General features: G+C 46.9%; 2 protein-coding genes across 4 annotated transcripts in view; one reads left to right on the top strand and one right to left on the bottom strand.

Moving 5' to 3' along the window:
* The first annotated feature begins 4,847 nt into the window (after positions 1–4,847).
* Positions 4,848–8,378, top strand: thoc6 (THO complex 6). 2 transcript variants are annotated; one of them, XM_062036757.1, is made up of 13 exons: positions 4,848–4,941; positions 6,684–6,775; positions 6,848–6,912; positions 6,977–7,080; positions 7,147–7,184; positions 7,245–7,299; positions 7,363–7,434; positions 7,498–7,600; positions 7,663–7,712; positions 7,771–7,833; positions 7,899–8,009; positions 8,068–8,190; positions 8,248–8,378. In XM_062036757.1, the coding sequence occupies exons 1-13, from the start codon at positions 4,927–4,929 to the stop codon at positions 8,326–8,328; spliced, it is 972 nt and encodes a 323-aa protein (XP_061892741.1). In that variant the 5' UTR covers positions 4,848–4,926; the 3' UTR covers positions 8,329–8,378. The 2 variants fall into 2 exon arrangements, with proteins under 2 accessions (XP_061892741.1, XP_061892739.1); XM_062036755.1 differs by having other exon boundaries at positions 8,068–8,343.
* The window catches only part of med15 (mediator complex subunit 15), a 17,947-nt gene continuing 4,820 nt past the window's right edge, over positions 8,153–21,279 (bottom strand). Inside the window, exons 6-19 of one of the 2 annotated variants that reach the window (XM_062036749.1) lie at positions 20,900–21,066; positions 14,919–15,227; positions 13,344–13,406; positions 12,813–12,920; positions 12,638–12,756; positions 12,445–12,572; positions 12,247–12,381; positions 12,118–12,181; positions 11,982–12,048; positions 9,011–9,165; positions 8,773–8,939; positions 8,604–8,702; positions 8,460–8,542; positions 8,153–8,369 (exon numbers count right to left, since the gene is read on the bottom strand). In XM_062036749.1, coding sequence (XP_061892733.1) covers positions 8,301–8,369; positions 8,460–8,542; positions 8,604–8,702; positions 8,773–8,939; positions 9,011–9,165; positions 11,982–12,048; positions 12,118–12,181; positions 12,247–12,381; positions 12,445–12,572; positions 12,638–12,756; positions 12,813–12,920; positions 13,344–13,406; positions 14,919–15,227; positions 20,900–21,066 — 1,733 coding nt within the window. In that variant the 3' untranslated portion in view covers positions 8,153–8,300. The other variant, XM_062036750.1, reaches the window with a different exon arrangement.

Genomic DNA, 21,279 nt, shown 5'->3' with positions numbered 1-21,279 from the left:
CATATTGATCGTCCTCCAGGTGAAGGGGGAGGGAGAGAAAGGGGGAGGGGAGGGAGAGGGAGGAGGAGGCCAGGTAGGGTTGCTGGGGGATGGGTTGGGTTTCCTTTTGGCGGGCTTTTTTGAAGACAAAGAGAAAGAGAATAACGAAAATGTTTGTGTAAAGGCGCCTCTAAATCCTGTGTATGGCGCGTCCTCGGCCGTCCGGGACCGGGGAGAGGTCGCGTGGACCCCCGCCATCTCGTGCAGTTCCCCGCAATCACCGATGTCTGGGTCGCCGTCCACCGCAGCCGCCGCGTCGTTCACCGCCGCTGAGTCGCTGCCTTCTCTGATGACTGGGTCGTCCTCCACCGCCGCCGCCGAGCCTCCGACCGTGTCGATGAACGGGGCGAAGTCCTCCGCCGAGCCGCCGACCGCAGGAGCACAGGTGAGCTTGAGCTGAGACGAGCCGGTAGCCGAGTTAGCTTCGATGGCGACGCTAGCAGTAGCATTGCTAGTCTTCGCCAGTCGGGACAACATTAACCGTGTTGTTGCAGGTCCAGGGTTGAGTTCAGTGTCTCCTGATAGTAGAAGTAATAGTAGTATTATTGACTTTCTGTCTATCCTTCCAGTCAGGGGCATGTTTCTTCTGCCTCGATGTGCAGACAAGCACGATGCTAACACGTTAGCTCCGAAGCCAAGGTGCTTCGCCGATATATTGTCGTGGAGATAAAAGTCACTGTGTATGTCCATTTCGCGTTCTCGACTCTCATTTTCAAGAGGGTAGAGTATCCGAGGAGGTTTAAAATATAAATCCGTAATCCACAGTAGAAAAAGGAGGAAGTGTGGGATAATCCGAGCAGTTGTTTGGATTCCCGATCGGGAGCGAAAGAGGGTGCGACCGCTCATCTCGGCGTAGGTGTGTTTTTTGAACTCAGGACTACTCAGGACCTTCGTATTGTGAGGCACATGCACTAGCCCCTGTTCCACCGTGCTGTCCTACTTCTAATCAGATCAGAGATATTTACAGCTAATATTACCTACAGTCCTACAGCAACACGGGAACGAGGGAATGTATTTATAGTATGTATGTATTTGTTTGTACTAATGTATATAATGTATTGTATGTATGTATTTATAGTATATATGTATAAGGTAGTTATAGTAGAACATGTATACAGATACAATATGACACATCATATATAATCCACATATTCTCATTTGTCTTTACAACATGTCTGAAAAGGAGTAGGAAGAAGCAAAGCGTATTAATGAATGAATATACGTATGTGTGTATATATTTATGTATAATTGGCCACCATGCCCCTGTGATGAGGTGGCGACTTGTCCAGGGTGTACCCCGCCTTCCGCCCGATTGTAGCTGAGATAGGCCCCAGCGCCCGCCGCGACCCCGAAAGGAATAAGCGGTAGAAAATGGATGGATGGATGGCCACCTTGCAACCCAGCGAGGTGCCACGATGGACCATGGGGACTAGACCCAGTGGGCCCCACCAAGATGGTCATCCAGAAGGTGGTAGACTTGACATCTTTTTGTCATTACATGATGCCTTTATCTCTATTTTAAAATTTTGATAGCGGGAGTTTTTTTAAATTTATTTATTTTTTCTTCTCTTGGTTCAGTGCTACAGTTTGGCAAACAAAATAAAGAGGAGTGACACCTCTCACTTCGAATACACAATCTTCACAGCCTGCGTCCAGGTGGATGAGATGACAAAACATTTGATCTAGTATTGATGTTATTTGAACACTGATACAGTTCAAAAAAGGAGGAGTGAACATCGAGTAAACAAACTTTATGAACAAGTTGTGACAACGTTCACGACACATCGCCTGCTGCATGTTTCCTCACCTCATTAACTCTCAGTCACAGCAGCTGATGGACGCTGTATTGAGAAAATAAAATAGTTTTCTCCTTCGCTGTATACTTTTAGTGTGGGGACAATATTGTCCACACCTGTCTCCATCTAAACACAGCAGTGTGCTCTTAAACGCACGGCGGGACGCGAGGGAAAATGAGGTTCAACTAAGCGCTTGGCTCCGTTTACTCCGAGGGGAAATCTCCGCAGCAAAGTCCGTGTAGTTAGTCCGCCATGATGATCAAGCCAAATGGCGCTAGTACGCATACACCTGACTTCCTGTTGCCTAAAATGCATTAATAAATGAGGGGGTTTTGGTTATTAAAAAATTAGACGGTGTTACTAACCGTCTGGAATTTTATCGCGAAATATCATTATACCGTTTATTGTTACATCCCTCGTCTATTAACTAGTAAAAAGTCAAGGGCCGTCACGTCATGTTCTTGCCGCAGTTGCCGTGGTTACATTTGAGCCCTGTATACAGTACATACATCAGTATATAATACATACATACATGTATATAAAGTATATATGTATAACAATGATGTACATAGACACACACACATATACAGTATAAAGAAACAAATCCATACATAAGATGGCAAAGCAGTGATCCAGCCCAACCTGTGCACAACCATCCTGAGCACACTAAACAACACCACAACCACAATGACAACAAGTCCATGCAGCCATTCCACTCAATACCCCGGCCACGCCTACCTGAGGTTCCCCCGCTCCTTCCCCAACAAAGATAGAACCTACCCCACTGCCCCCATCTGTGATCTCAACCAGGGGCCCACAGACAGAGCACAGTGAGGTCCCTGCACGGGATTGAGAGGCCACCAGACTGCAGTCCCGGCCTGTGCCGGTCGAGGAGGCAATGACCCCCAACCCACCCGTGCATGTGATGTGGGAGTGTATGAGTGTCTAGTGGGTAGTTCAAATGAAGCGGTCAGCCACCACAGCCGACCTTCAGTCCCTACTGATGTGTGCTGCAGTGTATGTGGGTGATGCCAGTAAAATGGGGGGACATCAGGGTCATCATGCCGAGCCCCCCAAACCCTAAGTGTCTAACATGCAGTTAAAATTGAGGGACGGACGAGCAGGGGACAAGTCAGGAGGACTGGAGCCCCATAGAGGAATCCTCATCCCCCTGTCACGCCTCCCCGCCGGCCATTTCCTCAAAGTCCTAAGTGTAAGTAGGAAGAGCAGAGAGCCCAGACACGGCCCCCAAAGGCCCCCCAGTCCATGCAGGAGGCAACCGAGATCTGCGGCCAGGAGGCCGACCCCCACAATCCAGGACCTCGCAGGCGCCTCAAGGCAAGCAGAATTCTTTATCCAAACAAAACGGACAATCAAAAGCAACAAAACAGGCCCAGTCCCCTGGCGGGGATCCCCAAATACACACACCAAAAACAAAGTCATTGCAAGCAAACAGTCATGCACCCAAAAACTAGCCCAACACAAACTAACAAAGCTGCACATCTCCCAAAACACTGGACATGAAACACCGTCCCAGTCCAACAGGAGCCCCATCAATGCATCTGAACAGGTCTACCACTCCCCACTTCAATCTGAACAGGTCTACCACTCCCCCACTTCAATCTGAACAGGTCTACCACTCCCCACTCCAATCTGAACAGGTCTACCACTCCCCACTTCAATCTGAACAGGTCTACCACTCCCCCACTTCAATCTGAACAGGTCTACCACTCCCCACTTCAATCTGAACAGGTCTACCACTCCCCCACTTCAATCTGAACAGGTCTACCACTCCCCACTTCAATCTGAACAGGTCTACCACTCCCCACTTCAATCTGAACAGGTCTACCACTCCCCCACTTCAATCTGAACAGGTCTACCACTCCCCACTTCAATCTGAACAGGTCTACCACTCCCCACTTCAATCTGAACAGGTCTACCACTCCTCACTTCAATCTGAACAGGTCTACCACTCCTCACTTCAATCTGAACAGGTCTACCACTCCCCACTTCAATCTGAACAGGTCTACCACTCCCCACTTCAATCTGAACAGGTCTACCACTCCCCACTTCAATCTGAACAGGTCTACCACTCCTCACTTCAATCTGAACAGGTCTACCACTCCTCACTTCAATCTGAACAGGTCTACCACTCCCCACTTCAATCTGAACAGGTCTACCACTCCTCACTTCAATCAGGACCAGCCTTACTAGATATATAAAGAAGTGTATTTACAACATTAATAATATATACATACTATGTAAATATAAAAAAGGTAAGCTTTTAATTATTTTTTTTGTTTGTAATTGGTTTTTAATCTTCATTAATTACTTCAAGTTATTACAGTATGTCTCTATATACATATTGATTTATTTTTTTTAAATTGATTTTGGGCAAAGGGGGCACATTTTAATTTCTTACACATACTTGTTATTTCATATGTTGACCATAGGGGGAGCACTTTTAAAAGCGACACACATCCCTCCTTTTGGGGAGCACCGTCATGTTGATAGACGTCACCACAAATGACACATTGTCTATTACATGCAATGTTATTGATTAATGTCATCACTTGTTCACACCTCCTCATATGGAAGATACTTTTCCTTCTTCGTGTCTCCAGAAGGACACAAATACAAGAACACACACAGTTGAGCGCCATCTAGCGGTTGAATGGTAAATAACATGTTGTGTTATTTGCCACTGGAAGTTATTGACCATTCAAACCAAGAAGGTGTTTTGGTGGCAGTCGGCGCAGGTTCGATTCCCGCTGAAAAAAGTGTCAAACCCCGAAGCAAATGCTGATTTAAAGCGAGTATTACAAATATTATTAGCTTTGTGTTTGCTGGTCACTCGTCAAGATGACTTTGATTGTGATTGTGATGTTTCCACACAATAACAACTTGGTTAGTCTCATGTCGCAGTCAAACAAGTCACTTCCGACACTGAAACCTAAGTTTTCATCACGCTGGTATCGAGCTGATACTGACAGTCCGCCTGGTATCAACACGGTCGACATCTGGTTGGCTGCGCGCGTCCCGAAGCTGTGACGTCACATTCCCGCGCCGCTTTCAAGAGTCTGCGCGCACAATGAGTCCCATCGAGGTAAACTTGCTTTCCCTCATACTCAATATGTTGATTATTTTGTCTATCTACGTCTTTATTTTGTCTCTACGCCTTTACTTTGTCCATCTACGTCTTTACTTTGTCCATCTACGACTTTACTTTGTCTATCTACGTCTTTACTTTGTCTATCTACGACTTTACTTTGTCTATCTACGTCTTTATTTTGTCTATCTACGACTTTACTTTCTCTGTCTTTATTTTGTCTATCTACGTCTTTACTTTGTCTATCTACGTATTTATTTTGTCTATCTACGACTTTATTTTGTCTATGTACGTCTTTATTTTGTCTACGTCTTTACTTTGTCCATCTACGTCTTTATTTTCAATATAATGAATATGTAGTACAATTTGATGACTATGTAGTACAATATCATGAATATGTAGTAAACTATGAAGAGTATTTAGTAGAATGAGTAGTAAAATATGACAAGTATGTAGTAAAATATGAATGTGGTAAAGTATAAAGAATATGGAGTAAAATGTGACAATATGTAGTAAAATATCATGAATATGTAGTAAAATAGGAATATGCAGTAAACTATGACGAGTATGTAGTAGAGTATGAAGAGTATGTAGTCGAGTATGAAGAGTGTAGTTGAGTATGAAGAGTATGTAGTAGAGTATGTAGTCGAGTATGAAGAGCATGTAGTCGTGTATGAAGAGTATGTAGTCGAGTATGAAGAGTATGTAGTCGAGTATGAAGAGTATGTAGTCGAGTATGAAGAGTATGTAGTCGAGTATGAAGAGTATGTAGTCGAGTATGAAGAGTATGTAGTCGCGTATGAAGAGCATGTAGTCGAGTATGAAGAGCATGTAGTCGAGTATGAAGAGCATGTAGTCGTGTATGAAGAGTATGTAGTCGAGTATGAAGAGTATGTAGTCGAGTATGAAGAGCATGTAGTCGAGTATGAAGAGCATGTAGTCGAGTATGAAGAGCATGTAGTCGAGTATGAAGAGCATGTAGTCGAGTATGAAGAGCATGTAGTCGAGTATGAAGAGCATGTAGTCGAGTATGAAGAGCATGTAGTCGAGTATAAAGAGCATGTAGTCGAGTATAAAGAGCATGTAGTCGAGTATAAAGAGCATGTAGTCGAGTATGAAGAGCATGTAGTCGAGTATGAAGAGCATGTAGTCGAGTATGACGAGCATGTAGTCGAGTATGAAGAGCATGTAGTCGAGTATGAAGTCGAGTATGAAGTCGAGCATGAAGTCGAGTATGAAGAGCATGTAGTCGAGTATGAAGAGCATGTAGTCGAGTATGAAGAGCATGTAGTCGAGTATGAAGAGCATGTAGTCGAGTATGAAGAGCATGTAGTCGAGTATGACGAGCATGTAGTCGAGTATGAAGAGCATGTAGTCGAGTATGACGAGCATGTAGTCGAGTATGAAGAGCATGTAGTCGAGTATGACGAGCATGTAGTCGAGTATGAAGAGCATGTAGTCGAGTATGAAGAGCATGTAGTCGAGTATGAAGTCGAGTATGAAGAGCATGTAGTAGAGTATGAAGAGCATGTAGTCGAGTATGAAGAGCATGTAGTCGAGTATGACGAGCATGTAGTCGAGTATGAAGAGCATGTAGTAGAGTATGAAGAGCATGTAGTCGAGTATGAAGAGCATGTAGTCGAGTATAAAGAGTATGTAGTCGAGTATGAAGAGCATGTAGTCGAGTATGAAGAGTATGTAGTCCAGTATGAAGTCAAATATGTCTGCTTGGTCCACAGCTCCTGCACATGTCCGTCTTCTCCCAAAGTTTTTCGCAGTGTGGACGATTTCTGGCGGCAGGAAACAACTATGGTGAGATCGCCGTCTTCAGGTGAGGCTGTAGGTGCACACCACACCGTGACCCTTGACCCGAGGCGTGCTGACCAAAGGGTTGTGCTGTCAGTTTGTGTGCAGCGTTGAGTCCGGAGGCGTCAGAGGCGGCCCGCAAAGCGCTTGTAACCTTCACAGGTGAGCTTTGACTTTGTGCTAATCCACCTGGCCAGCGTGACCCCGCCCACCTCTGCTCCCGCAGCTCACAGGGGTCCGGTCTTCTGCCTGGTGTCCGTGGGCGGACAACTGCTGAGCAGCGGCGATGGCGAGATCAGCGCCTGGAACTGGGCGGAGCTCATCAAGAAGGTAGAGCGAGATGGCGGCACGGCGCCGACACCACGCGACTGACGGTCTTGTTGTGTCCTCCTCCAGAACGTGAAGGCGGTCTGGACCAAGAGACCCCAGCACGAGTGAGTCTGGAAGTGGACCAATCACAAGCTGGCAACAAGTCACATGCTCTCTTCTTGCAGCTTCAGATCCAGCATGGAGATCCCCGAGATCAACGCCATGGTCGTCAACCCCCGGGTGAGTGACGCACGCCATGTTTGTGGTCTCCATGACGACAATCACCGTGTGTGTGCGTGACAGGACAACAGTCTGCTGGTGGGCGGCGGCGACAACAACATTCACGTCCTGGACCTGGAGCACGGCGTCTTCAAGGTGGTCAGGTGACGTCACGCCGGGGTCAGGTCGAGTGGGCGTTAACTCCTCATTTGTCCGCAGTGCGTCTTCCGCGGCCACTCGGACTACGTGCACTGTCTGAGCGTGCGGGAGCGTGACGGCGAGGTCTTGTCAGGCGGCGAGGACGGCACCGTGAGGATGTGGGGTGAGTGGCGGCGGCCATATTGTAGCCAAGCTGAGGTGTGACGGGTGTGTGGGTGTGTCCAGACAGCAGGGCGGGGCAGTGCGTTCACTGCGTGGACGTGCACAAGTACCAGGTAAGACACGTGTCGCTCGCACGTTAGCATGCTAGCTCACAAGTTGCTGTGCTTGCAGAAATGTGCCCGGCCTCAGTTTGGAAAGTGGATCAGCTGTTTGACCACCGACTCTGACTGGATGGTAAGACCCTTCCTCCTCCTCCTCCTCTTACCGCCATTTTGTTGCCTAACTTTGCGAGGGCGCAGCTTTGCGGCGGCGCACCTTTCCTGTCCCTCTGGCACCTGCGCTCGCTGACGCCAACCTCCATCTTCCCGCTGAGCGGCTGCCAGAGACAAGTCAGCTTCTACCAGGACATGGTGAGCACGCCGCCGCTGCGCACGTGCGCGTGCACGTCTAATGCCGCGGCCTCCACAGATCCTGGCGGCGGGCGAAGGTGCGTTCGTGTCCCACTGCCTGCTGGGCGGGGAAGTCAAGGCTCAGATTCCGTGTCGGCCTCACAACGTCAACAGCCTGCAGCTCAACAGCGGCGAGCACCAGGTGAGTGCGCCCGCCGGCCACGCCCTCTGGGACCTGCGTGACGCCCATGTGTTGCAGGTGCTGACGGCGGCGGGAAGCAGCGAGCACGTGGACGTCTTCACCAACGTGTCCTACAGAGCCTTCTCACTCAGCTTCTGAACTTTGCAAGCAATAAAATGTTTCCCGCGTGTGAAGTCAACCTTTATTCAAGTGAGAAAAGACAAGGTGGGCGGGGCTTAGGCGGCCAGCAGACAGGCCTGCCGCACGCTGTGCGCCCAGGTGTTGAGTACCTCGGTCAGCGAGTGTTTGTCGGGCAGCTGCAGCAGCTTGGACGCCATGTTGCTGTGCACCGTCTGCAGGAAGTTGTTGGCGCCTGCCGCACAAACACAGGAAGTCACATGGCGCCGCCAGCGGCGGAAGCGAGGGCGACTCACCGTACTGCTCGCCGTCGTCGGCCCAGTGTGGACTCTGGTCGGGATAGTCGGCGGGCACGCTGAGCTGCAGAGGAGGCACGCTGGGGAGGTTCTTGTCCTCTGCGAGGGACAGGAGCCATCAGCCGGAGAAAGGAAGTCTCACCTGGTCGCCACGGCGACGACGCCTCACCCAGTCGGCACAGCAGGTGCACGGTGCCGTTGTTGCTGCAGTGGGCCGGGTCCAAGTGGACCAGGAACTTGATGTCCAGGCGAGCCACCTCCCCCTGCAGGATGTTGGGCACCGTCTGGCGCTCGTCGTCCTCCTGCTTCCTCTTTCGCGCCGACACGTTGGGGCCGCTGAGACACACGGCGCACAGGTGAGGCCGACCCCGGGGAGGCGGGGGCTGCCGCGGGTCAGGGACACTTACACGATTGGCGGGCCGTGAATGGCCGTCATGGCGGGGGCGAAGGTGCGGTGCAGCGAGTGGTTGAAGACGGGCGAGCGCAGGTTGGCCATAACGGCGTCCAGCAGAGGCTGACACAGGTACTGCTGCTTGGTGGCCAGCGGGGGAGGCGGCGTTGGCTGACAGGAACACACACAGTATATAAATAAACATTTATATATATATAAACAAACTAACTAGATATATTTATGTAAATATATACATACAAATATGTATTAATATATATATGACTGTTGAACAGTGATTGATCATGATGAGGTTATTTGCTTGCATAAATAAAATACTCCAATATTTGGGTACAAATGTAATGTCATACAGGAAGTCTGATGAAAACGTGCCTACAGTAAGTACAGTAAGAACTAAGAGTACATTTAGTACCTGCAATATTAATATTCATAGACAAGTTTACATTTACTCTTACTTGAACCAGTTTCAACTAATGTAAGCCATTTTTCATTTTGTTGGCGATGCGCTATTATTGTGAAGGTGGAAGTGTGTGAGAGAGAAGGTGCCAGTGGGGGCTGGAACCTACTCCGCTACACCGAGGACAGTACAACCTGGACAGGTGACCACCTGAGAAACCATCCCACCTTTTGTCTGCACTTGTTTTAATACGCTGTAATATTGCTAGGTGATATCAACACACACAATATCATAGTCAACACCACTATATTTTACAAAGTGGTATATAGTTAAGACAATACCGCCATGATGTCAATATCAACACACACAATATCATAGTCAACACCACTATATTTTACAAAGTGGTATATAGTTAAGACAATACCGCCATGATGTCAATATCAACACACACAATATCATAGTCAACACCACTATATTTTACAAAGTGGTATACAGTTAAGACAATACCGCCATGATGTCAATATCAACACACACAATATCATAGTCAACACCACTATATTTTACAAAGTGGTATACAGTTAAGACAATACCGCCATGATGTCAATATCAACACACACAATATCATAGTCAACCAGTGACGTGCGGTGAGGTTCATGGCAGGTGAGGCACTGACTTCATCACAGTCAGATTTACAAACATGAACCCTAAAGAGTATCTTATTCACCATTTGATTGGCAGCAGTTAACGGGTTATGTTTAAAAGCTCATACCAGCATTCTTCCCTGCTTGGCACTCAGCATCAAGGCTTGGAATTGGGGGTTAAATCACCAAAAATTATTCCTGGGCGCGGCACCACTGCTGCCCACTGCTCCCCTCACCTCCCAGGGGGTGGTCAAGGGGATGGGTCCAATGCAGAGGACAAATTTCACCACACCTAGTGTGTGCGTGTGACTATCATATTGTCTACATGTATATTCATACTATCAACTGTGAGTACTACTACTGTCTGCATGTATATTCATACTATCAACTGTGAGTACTACTACTGTCTGCATGTATATTCATACTATCAACTGTGAGTACTACTACTGTCTGCATGTATATTCATACTATCAACTGTGAGTACTACTACTGTCTGCATGTATATTTATACTATCAACTGTGAGTACTACTACTGTCTGCATGTATATTCATACTATTAACTGTGAGTACTACTACTGTCTGCATGTATATTCATACTATCAACTGTGAGTACTACTACTGTCTGCATGTATATTCATACTATCAACTGTGAGTACTACTACTGTCTGCATGTATATTCATACTATCAACTGTGAGTACTACTACTGTCTGCATGTATATTCATACTATCAACTGTGAGTACTACTACTGTCTGCATGTATATTTATACTATCAACTGTGAGTACTACTACTGTCTGCATGTATATTCATACTATCAACTGTGAGTACTACTACTGTCTGCATGTATATTCATACTATCAACTGTGAGTACTACTACTGTCTGCATGTATATTTATACTATCAACTGTGAGTACTACTACTGTCTACATGTATATTGGTACTGTGATTACAACTACTAATACTGCATGTATAGAGGTACTGTGAGTACTACTACTAATACTGCAGGTATAGAGGTACTGTGAGTACAACTACTAATACTGCATGTATAGAGGTACTGTGAGTACTACTACTAATACTGCATGTATAGAGGTACTGTGAGTACTACTATTAATACTGCATGTATAGAGGTACTGTGAGTACTACTATTAATACTGCATGTATAGAGGTACTGTGAGTACTACTATTAATACTGCATGTATAGAGGTACTGTGAGTACTACTATTAATACTGCATGTATAGAGGTACTGTGAGTACTACTATTAATACTGCATGTATAGAGGTACTGTGAGTACTACTATTAATACTGCATGTATAGAGGTACTGTGAGTACTACTACTGCATGTATAGAGGTACTGTGAGTACTACTACTGCAGGTACTGTGAGTACTACTACTGCAGGTACTGTGAGTACTACTACTGCAGGTACTGTGAGTACTACTACTGCAGGTACTGTGAGTACTACTACTGCAGGTACTGTGAGTACTACTACTGCAGGTACTGTGAGTACTACTACTGCAGGTACTGTGAGTACTACTACTGCAGGTACTGTGAGTACTACTACTGCAGGTACTGTGAGTACTACTACTGCAGGTACTGTGAGTACTACTACTGCAGGTACTGTGAGTACTACTACTGCAGGTACTGTGAGTACTACTACTGCAGGTACTGTGAGTACTACTACTGCAGGTACTGTGAGTACTACTACTGCAGGTACTGTGAGTACTACTACTGCAGGTACTGTGAGTACTACTACTGCATGTATAGAGGTACTGTGAGTACTACTACTGCAGGTACTGTGAGTACTACTACTGCAGGTACTGTGAGTACTACTACTAATACTGCATGTATAGAGGTACTGTGAGTACTACTACTGCAGGTACTGTGAGTACTACTACTGCAGGTACTGTGAGTACTACTACTACTACTTCTCACCACGGCCATGTCGTTCTTCAACTTCTCCAGAGCGATCTCACACTTCTGCAGCGTCTTCAGAGGACACCTGAACATCAAGGGGGGGGGGGGGGGGTTGTTGTTGCCGTGGTGACGAGGTGAAGGGTCATGTGGTCACCTGGTGTTGGGGTCAGTCAGGATGTTGAGGAGAGATTTCATCTTGCTGAGATCCTTCTTGCGCTCTGATGCAAACAACACAAGATTATTGAACAGGAAGTAGCTGGCCGGTAGCTCCGCCCCCACCCACCTTCGTTCTTGTCGATCTTGTTGATCATCCTGCGGAGAGGCTCGATGTACTTGGACAGTTGTTTCAGCTTCTCCATGTACTGCTGGTCCTCCTGGGACGCCGCGCCCGCCGGACTCATCACGGAGGTGGGGTTTCCTGTGGAGAGGATGGCGGCTCACTGAAGGCTCCGTGGTCAGGTGGCGTGCAGGTGCGTCCTACCTGGAGTGCTGAGCGGGCCCGGAGAGGGGACTCCGTAGTTCTGGGGGGTCCTGGCGGTGGACGGACTTTGCGAGGGCTGGGGCGACGGGCTGGGCTGGAACCCGCCGGGCGACGGCGTGGGGCCCGAGCTGCGGACAGGAAAGGCAAAGGATGGCGAAAGGTGGCGAGCGTGCACGGCCACGTGCGCACGTACCTGACAGAGTTGGGCTGTGAGGCGGGGGGCTGGGGGGAGGGCTGCGGGGGCGGAGGCATGGACTGGGGATTCTGGACCTGCACCGGCGAAGGCGACGACATCATGGCGTGCTGCTGCACCTGCGGGCATGAAGGCGGTGATGTCACCCACCCACCTGGCGCGCCACACCACTTACCTGCTGCGTCATCGGCGGGCCAGCCACGGCGGGAGCGGAGGGCGGGCCAGACGGGGCCAAGGTGGGTCGGGGCAGCCGGGCCGGGATCTGCATGCTGGGTCGCACCAGCTACAGGAAACACTTGTGAGCGCCATCTTGCTTACCAAGCACACTCACCTGTCCTGAAGGGACACACACTCACCTGTCCTGATGGGACACACACTCACCTGTCCTGATGGGACACACACTCACCTGTCCTGAAGGGACACACACTCACCTGTCCTGAAGGGACACACACTCACCTGTCCTGAAGGGACACACACTCACCTGTCCTGAAGGGACACACACTCACCTGTCCTGATGGGACACACACTCACCTGTCCTGATGGGACACACACTCACCTGTCCTGAAGGGACACACACTCACCTGTCCTGATGGGACACACACTCACCTGTCCTGATGGGACACACACTCACCTGTCCTGATGGGACACACACTCACCTGTCCTGAAGGGACACACACTCACCTGTCCTGATGGGACACACACTCACCTGTCCTGATGTTGCCGCCATTTGGGCCTGCGCTGCTGCCTGCTGCTGCAGCGCTGCACGGGCCTAACACACACACAAACACACAGGTATGAGACACACACACACACACACAGGTATGACACACACACACACACACACACAGGTATGAGACAGACAGACAGACACACACACACACACACAAAGGTATGAGACAGACAGACACAGGTATGAGACAGACAGACACAGGTATGAGACAGACAGACAGACACACACACACAAAGGTATGAGACAGACAGACACAGGTATGAGACAGACAGACACAGGTATGAGACAGACAGACACAGGTATGAGACAGCCAGACACAGGTATGAGACAGACAGACACAGGTATGAGACAGACAGACACAGGTATGAGACAGACAGACACAGGTATGAGACAGACAGACACAGGTATGAGACAGACAGACACAGGTATGAGACAGACAGACAGACAGACACACACACACACACACAAAGGTATGAGACAGACAGACACAGGTATGAGACAGACAGACACAGGTATGAGACAGACAGACACAGGTATGAGACAGACAGACACAGGTATGAGACAGACAGACACAGGTATGAGACAGACAGACAGACAGACACACACACACACACACAAAGGTATGAGACAGACAGACACAGGTATGAGACAGACAGACACAGGTATGAGACAGACAGACACAGGTATGAGACAGACAGACACAGGTATGAGACAGACAGACACAGGTATGAGACAGACAGACACAGGTATGAGACAGACAGACACAGGTATGAGACAGACAGACAGACAGACACACACACACACACACAAAGGTATGAGACAGACAGACACAGGTATGAGACAGACAGACACAGGTATGAGACAGACAGACACAGGTATGAGACAGACAGACACAGGTATGAGACAGACAGACACAGGTATGAGACAGACAGACAGAGAGACACAGGTATGAGACACAGACACATACAGGTATGAGACAGACAGACAGAGAGACACAGGTATGAGACAGACAGAGAGACACACACACACACAGGTATGAGACAGACAGACAGAGAGACACAGGTATGAGACAGACAGAGAGACACACACACACACAGGTATGAGACAGACAGACAGAGAGACACAGGTATGAGACAGACAGAGAGACACACACACACACACAGGTATGAGACAGACAGACAGAGAGACACAGGTATGAGACAGACAGAGAGACACACACACACACAGGTATGAGACAGACAGACACAGGTATGAGACAGACAGAGAGACACACACACACACAGGTATGAGACAGACAGAGAGACACACACACACACAGGTATGAGACAGACAGAGAGACACAGGTATGAGACAGACAGAGAGACACACACACACACAGGTATGAGACAGACAGAGAGACACAGGTATGAGACAGACAGAGAGACACACACACACACAGGTATGAGACAGACAGACACAGGTATGAGACAGACAGAGAGACACACACACACACAGGTATGAGACAGACAGAGAGACACAGGTATGAGACAGACAGAGAGACAGGTGTGTCACCTGCAGGGCTTGTATCTTGAGGTGGTGCTGCTGCTGCTGCTGCTGCTGCTGCTGGTTGATGGAGGTGATGGGGACGTGCTGACCAGACATCTGAGTTGTCATGGCGGCCTGCTGCTGTTGCTGCTGCTGCTGTTGCTGCTGCTGCATGGTCTGGTTCTGCATGGTCTGGTTCTGCATAGTCTGGTTCTGCATGGGCTGGTTCTGCTGGACTATGTGCTGGATGGACTGGGCCTGGGCGTGCTGCTGCAGCTGCAACTGCACCATCTGCTGCTGCTGCTGCTGCTGCTGCTGCAACCTGGACTGATGCATCTGCACACACACCAGGAGACTTCAACCACTACGATGATCCCAGCCTCAAGTCATCACTTTCCTTTTCTTTGACACGCTGCCATCAGAACAACCACTTCATCCTACATGATGATCCCAGCCTCAAGTCATCACTTTCCTTTTCTTTGACACGCTGCCATCAGAACAACCACTTCATCCTACATGATGATCCCAGCCTCAAGTCATCACTTTCCTTTTCTTTGACACGCTGCCATCAGAACAACCACTTCATCCTACATGATGATCCCAGCCTCAAGTCATCACTTTCCTTTTCTTTGACACGCTGCCATCAGAACAACCACTTCATCCTACATGATGATCCCAGCCTCAAGTCATCACTTTCCTTTTCTTTGACACGCTGCCATCAGAAGAGTCTGACACTTGGATGGATTCTTCCAACGTTACTTCATGTACAAGTAAGTCTGGGCAAGAGATCCATTTTATTGATACAATTGACTTTTTTGTTGCAGACGTTTGGAAAAACCCCTAAAATGAATGTTTTCCTCCCCTTGCTGTGACATACTTTTTTATGACCCCATGAGTTTTTTTGTCGCCTTCGCCCTCACTTCCTTAACACAGATCCACAAGCCTGGCAACACATGGCTAATGCTAATGCTAACAAGACATTTGTTCCAAAGAAAAGAAAAATGTCAGTGGTTTAGATTTGTGGCAACAGGCGTGGAAGAAGTGACTGCAACTAACTTATTCTCTGTGTCGTGATACCATGTGCCATGATACCATGTGTCGTGATACCCTGTGCGATGATACCATGTGTGATGATACCCTGTGCGATGTTACCATGTGTCGTGATACTCTGTGCGATGATACCATGTGTCGTGATACCCTGTGCGATGTTACCATGTGTGATGTTACCATGTGTGATGATACCCTGTGCGATGATACCATGTGCGATGATACCATGTGCGATGTTACCATGTGTCGTGATACCCTGTGCGATGTTACCATGTGTCGTGATACCCTGTGCGATGATACCATGTGCGATGATACCCTGTGCGATGATACCATGTGTGATGATACCCTGTGCGATGTTACCATGTGTCGTGATACCCTGTGCGATGTTACCATGTGTCGTGATACCCTGTGCGATGATACCATGTGCGATGATACCCTGTGTGTCTGTCCAGCTTCTCAGGCAAATCATATAGTAGATGTAGATGATCATATAGTAGATGTAGATGATCATATAGTAGATGTAGATGATCATATAGTAGATGTAGATGATCATATAGTAGATGTAGATGATCATATAGTAGATGTAGATGATCATATAGTAGATGTAGATGATCATATAGTAGATGTAGATGATCATATAGTAGATGTAGATGATCATATAGTAGATGTAGATGATCATATAGTAGATGTAGATGATCATATAGTAGATGTAGATGATCATATAGTAGATGTAGATGATCATATAGTAGATGTAGATGATCATATAGTAGATGTAGATGATCATATAGTAGATGTAGATGATCATATAGTAGATGTAGATCAGGGGTGTCAAAGTCAAATGGACGGAGGGCCAAATAAAAAATTTAGCTACAAGCCGAGGGCCGGACTGTTCGAATGTTCATTGAAAAATTTTTAAATGACGCATATAGTCTAGTGAACCTAATTGAACCTACTGAAAACCTAACAAATATATTCCAATATGATCAGATAAATAAAGCAATATTTTCTTATGGCTCTGTCAGTAATCTTTAATTTTCAACAGACACAAAAGACAAATTTCCTTTATATAAAAATCCCCATAACATGAACATTAAATGAAAGAAACCGGTATTCAAGGCACCATCAGTAGCCTATATTTTCTATTTTAGCAAAAGTGGGCTAAATTTACTTCAAAGAAAAAAACAATAATAGCAATTTTCTATCATCCACTCAACTGAAATATTTTTAAAATATAATTAAATTGAAATACAATAAAATAAAGTGCAAAAATCTATAAATCAAAAACAACACTTTGTTTAAGGAGAAGTAACATGCAGTGAAAACAAATATTAAACTTTAACTTTTAAACTTGAATTGAGTAAAAACTCTAAATATGTGATTGCACAGTAATGTTCACATTAAACCCCCCTCCTCCCTCCGTGGGAGGGAGGCGAGTTGGGTGCCCGAAACCCCCCGCTGGTTTCGGCCCGCCCCTTGGCGCGCGTGGCACGGCGGGCTCCGCGACCCGACGGCTGGCCCTCGTGGCTTGACGGCGGGCGCGTCCCGACGGGCCGCGCGTAGGGGTCAAACGCAGAAGTCTCAGGGCCTCGTGGTGAGGGGGTGGCCTGCGGGTTTCGGCCCGCTTGACCCCCCCGCTCCGCTTGGCGCGCGCGGCACATGACGGGTTCCGCCACCGACGCTCGGGCTGCAGCCCGACGGTGGTGCGGGCCCGGCGGTGACGCGCGGTTTGGGGAAACAAAGCAGAAGTCTCAGGGCCTCGGGGCCGGGTTTCGGCCCGCCCCCTTGGCGCGCGTGGCACGGCGGGCTCCGCGACTGACGGCCGGGCTGCAGCCCTTCGGCCGGCAGGCGCGTCCCGGCGGGCCGCTCGCCCCCTTTCGGAACCTTGGACCGGCATCCGCTTGGTGCGTGTAAAAGATCTGCGGTCTAAAAAAAAAAAAAAAAAAAAAAAAAAAAAAAAAAAAGATCTGCGGTCTGCGGGCCGGTTCTAATAATAAATCAAGATCATCCCAAGGGCCGTAAAAAACCTTCTCGCGGGCCGGATATGGCCCGCGGGCCTTGACTCTGACATATGTGATGTAGATGATCATATAGTAGATGTAGATGATCATATAGTAGATGTAGATGATCATATAGTAGATGTAGATGATCATATAGTAGATGTAGATGATCATATAGTAGATGTAGATGATCATATAGTAGATGTAGATGATCATATAGTAGATGTAGATGATCATATAGTAGATGTAGATGCCCATATAGGCTGTTCAGATTTACTTTACAAAAGAGAAGTGTAGGATACTTCTCTTGTTGCCTTATTTGTATTTGACCACTACTGTTTTCTGTTTATTTGTTACTGACTGTGGCAGGACACCTCTGCCTCTGTTTCACTTTATGTTGCTGGTAAATAATATGGTTGTAGTAGTAGGCTAAAGTTAAATGATTTAGTATGCACTAATTAAAGGGGCAGAGCTTTAAGAGACATTTTAGCTTTTATATTTTATAAGATATATTTTTTGTAAGAACCACAATTAATAAATATATTTCAGTGAATAACTTATTGTTCAAATCTGTATATAAATATGTACATAAAGTGTTGTAATTATATTGTAAAATGGATGGATGGACGTTTAAAACAAAACTGTTACTATTAATTAGTAAGTATACATTTTTTTAGCCTTTTTAGAGAAAATCATATCATTGTAGTAAATTATGCAAATTACTCGATGGTGTCATGGTGACCACACCCATAGCCACGCCCCCACCACCACAGGTATCTTGGCAGTTTATGGGAACCACTGGATTCAATATGGTCTTTGGCACACTCCCACCAGCAACAATCACAGTCAGCTGTTTGGGAGACGCTCCAGCTGATGGAACAACTTTGACTAGCAAGACTCTTTGCTCTGTTCTAAGAAAGATGCAACATTATCTCATCTTTTTAATCATGAAGTTCACTTACATGACTGTATAAAATGTGTAAATATATATACATACAGTATATATAATGATATATTCATATATACAAAAGCCAGAAGCAGTGAAGTTGTCAGGTTGTGTAAAAGGTAAATAAAAAGAGAATACAACAAATCCTTTTCAACTTATATTCAATTGAATAGACTGCAAAGACAAGATATTTAATGTTCACACTGAGAAACTTTGGGTTTTTTTTGCAAATAATCATGAACTTAGAATTTAATGGCAGCAACACATTGCAAAAAAGGCATTTTTACCAGTGTGTTACATGGCCTTTCCTTTTAACAACACTCAGTAAAGGTTTGGGAAGTGAGGAGACACATTTTTGAAGTGGAATTCTTTCCCATTCTTGCTTGATGTACAGCTTAAGTTGTTCAACAGTCTCCCTTCTCATATTTTAGCTGCCACACATTTTCAATGTCTGGACTACAGGCAGGCCAGTCTAGTACCTGCACTATTTTACTATGAAGCCACGCTGTTGTAACACCTGGCTTGGCATTGTCTTGCTCAAATAAGCAGGGGCGTCCATGATAACAACATATGTTGCTCCAAAAGCTGTATGTACCTTTCAGCATTAATGGTGCCTTCACAGATGTGTAAGTTACCCATGTCTTGACCACTAATACACCCCCATACCATCACACATGCTGCCTTTTACACGTTCACCCTAGAACATGTCTTGACCACTAATACACCCCCATACCATCACACATGCTGCCTTTTACACTTTCACCCTAGAACATGTCTTGACCACTAATACACCCCCATACCATCACACATGCTGCCTTTTACACTTTCACCCTAGAACATGTCTTGACCACTAATACACCCCCATACCATCACACATGCTGCCTTCTACACTTTCACCCTAGAACATGTCTTGACCACTAATACACCCCCATACCATCACACATGCTGCCTTTTACACTTTCACCCTAGAACATGTCTTGACCACTAATACACCCCCATACCATCACACATGCTGCCTTTTACACTTTCACCCTAGAACATGTCTTGACCACTAATACACCCCCATACCATCACACATGCTGACTTTTACACTTTCACCCTAGAACAGTCCAGATGGTTCTTTTCCTCTTTGGTCCGGAGGACACCACGTCCACAGTTTCCAAAAACAATTTGAAATGTGGACTCGTCAGACCACAGAACACTTTTCCACTTTGCATCAGTCCATCTTAGATGAGCTCGGGCCCAGCGAAGTGTTTCTGGGTGTTGTTGATAAATGGCTTTGGCTTTGCATAGTAGAGTTTTAACTTGCACTTACAGATGTAGCGACCAACTGTAGTTACTGATAATGGTTTTCTGAAGTGTTCCTGAGCCCATGTGGTGATATCCTTTACACACTGATGTGGCTTTTTGATGCAGTACCGCCTGAGGGATCCAAGGTGTGTAATATCATGGCTTACGTGCAGTGATTTCTCCAGATTGTCTGAACCTTTTGATGATATTACGGAGCGTAGATGGTGAAATCCCTAAATTCCTTGTTGAGAAATGTTGTTCTTCAACAATTTGCTCAGGCATTTGTTGACAAAGTGGTGACCCTCGCCCCGTCCTTGTTTGTGAACGACTGAGCATTTCATGGAAGCTGCTTTTATACCCAATCATGGCACCCACCTGTTCCCAATTAGCCTGTTCACCTGTGGGATGTTCCAAATAAGTCTTTGATGAGCATTCCTCAACTTTCTCACTCTTTTTTGCCACTTGTGCCAGCTTTTTTGAACCATGTTGCAAGCATCAAATTCCAAATGAGCTAATATTTGCAAAAAATACCAAAGTTTCTCAGTGTGAACATGAAATATCTTGTCTTTGCAGTCTATTCAATTGAATTTAAGTTGAAAAGGATTTGTTGTATTCTCTTTTTATTTACCATTTACACAACCTGACAACTTCACTAGTTTTGGCTTTTGTAGATGTTGTGATAAGTAGAACCGCTGGACCTGGACTTGGTCCACATAGAGCAACAGTACCTGGTTCTGTTGCTGCTGGTTCTGGGCCTGCTGGTTCTGGTGCATCTGCTGCTGCTGCTGCTGTGCCCTCATCTGCTGCTGCTGCGCCTGGAACTGCTGCTGCTGCTGCGCCTGGAACTGCTGGTACTGGAGGGACTGCTGCATGGCCAACTGGGCCGGACCCCCCACTGAAAAGGAAGAGGAAGGGGTAATGGGCAGAGCTTCTAAAATACTCCTTCCTGAGCTTAATTGGCGATGATCAAGGAGCTTAACGACTCCTTGTCCCGCCCCCTAAACATGAGCGCAAAAGGGCAGGCGGGTCATGTGACCTCCAAGGTCAGAGGAAAGGAAAGCCGGGTGTGACAAGGTTAGAGAGCAAGCGCACGCCGCAACACACTCAC

Source organism: Entelurus aequoreus, linkage group LG25, assembly GCF_033978785.1.
Source record: "Entelurus aequoreus isolate RoL-2023_Sb linkage group LG25, RoL_Eaeq_v1.1, whole genome shotgun sequence".
Classification (NCBI taxonomy): domain Eukaryota; kingdom Metazoa; phylum Chordata; class Actinopteri; order Syngnathiformes; family Syngnathidae; genus Entelurus; species Entelurus aequoreus.
This window is presented reverse-complemented; position numbering and strand designations above follow the sequence as displayed.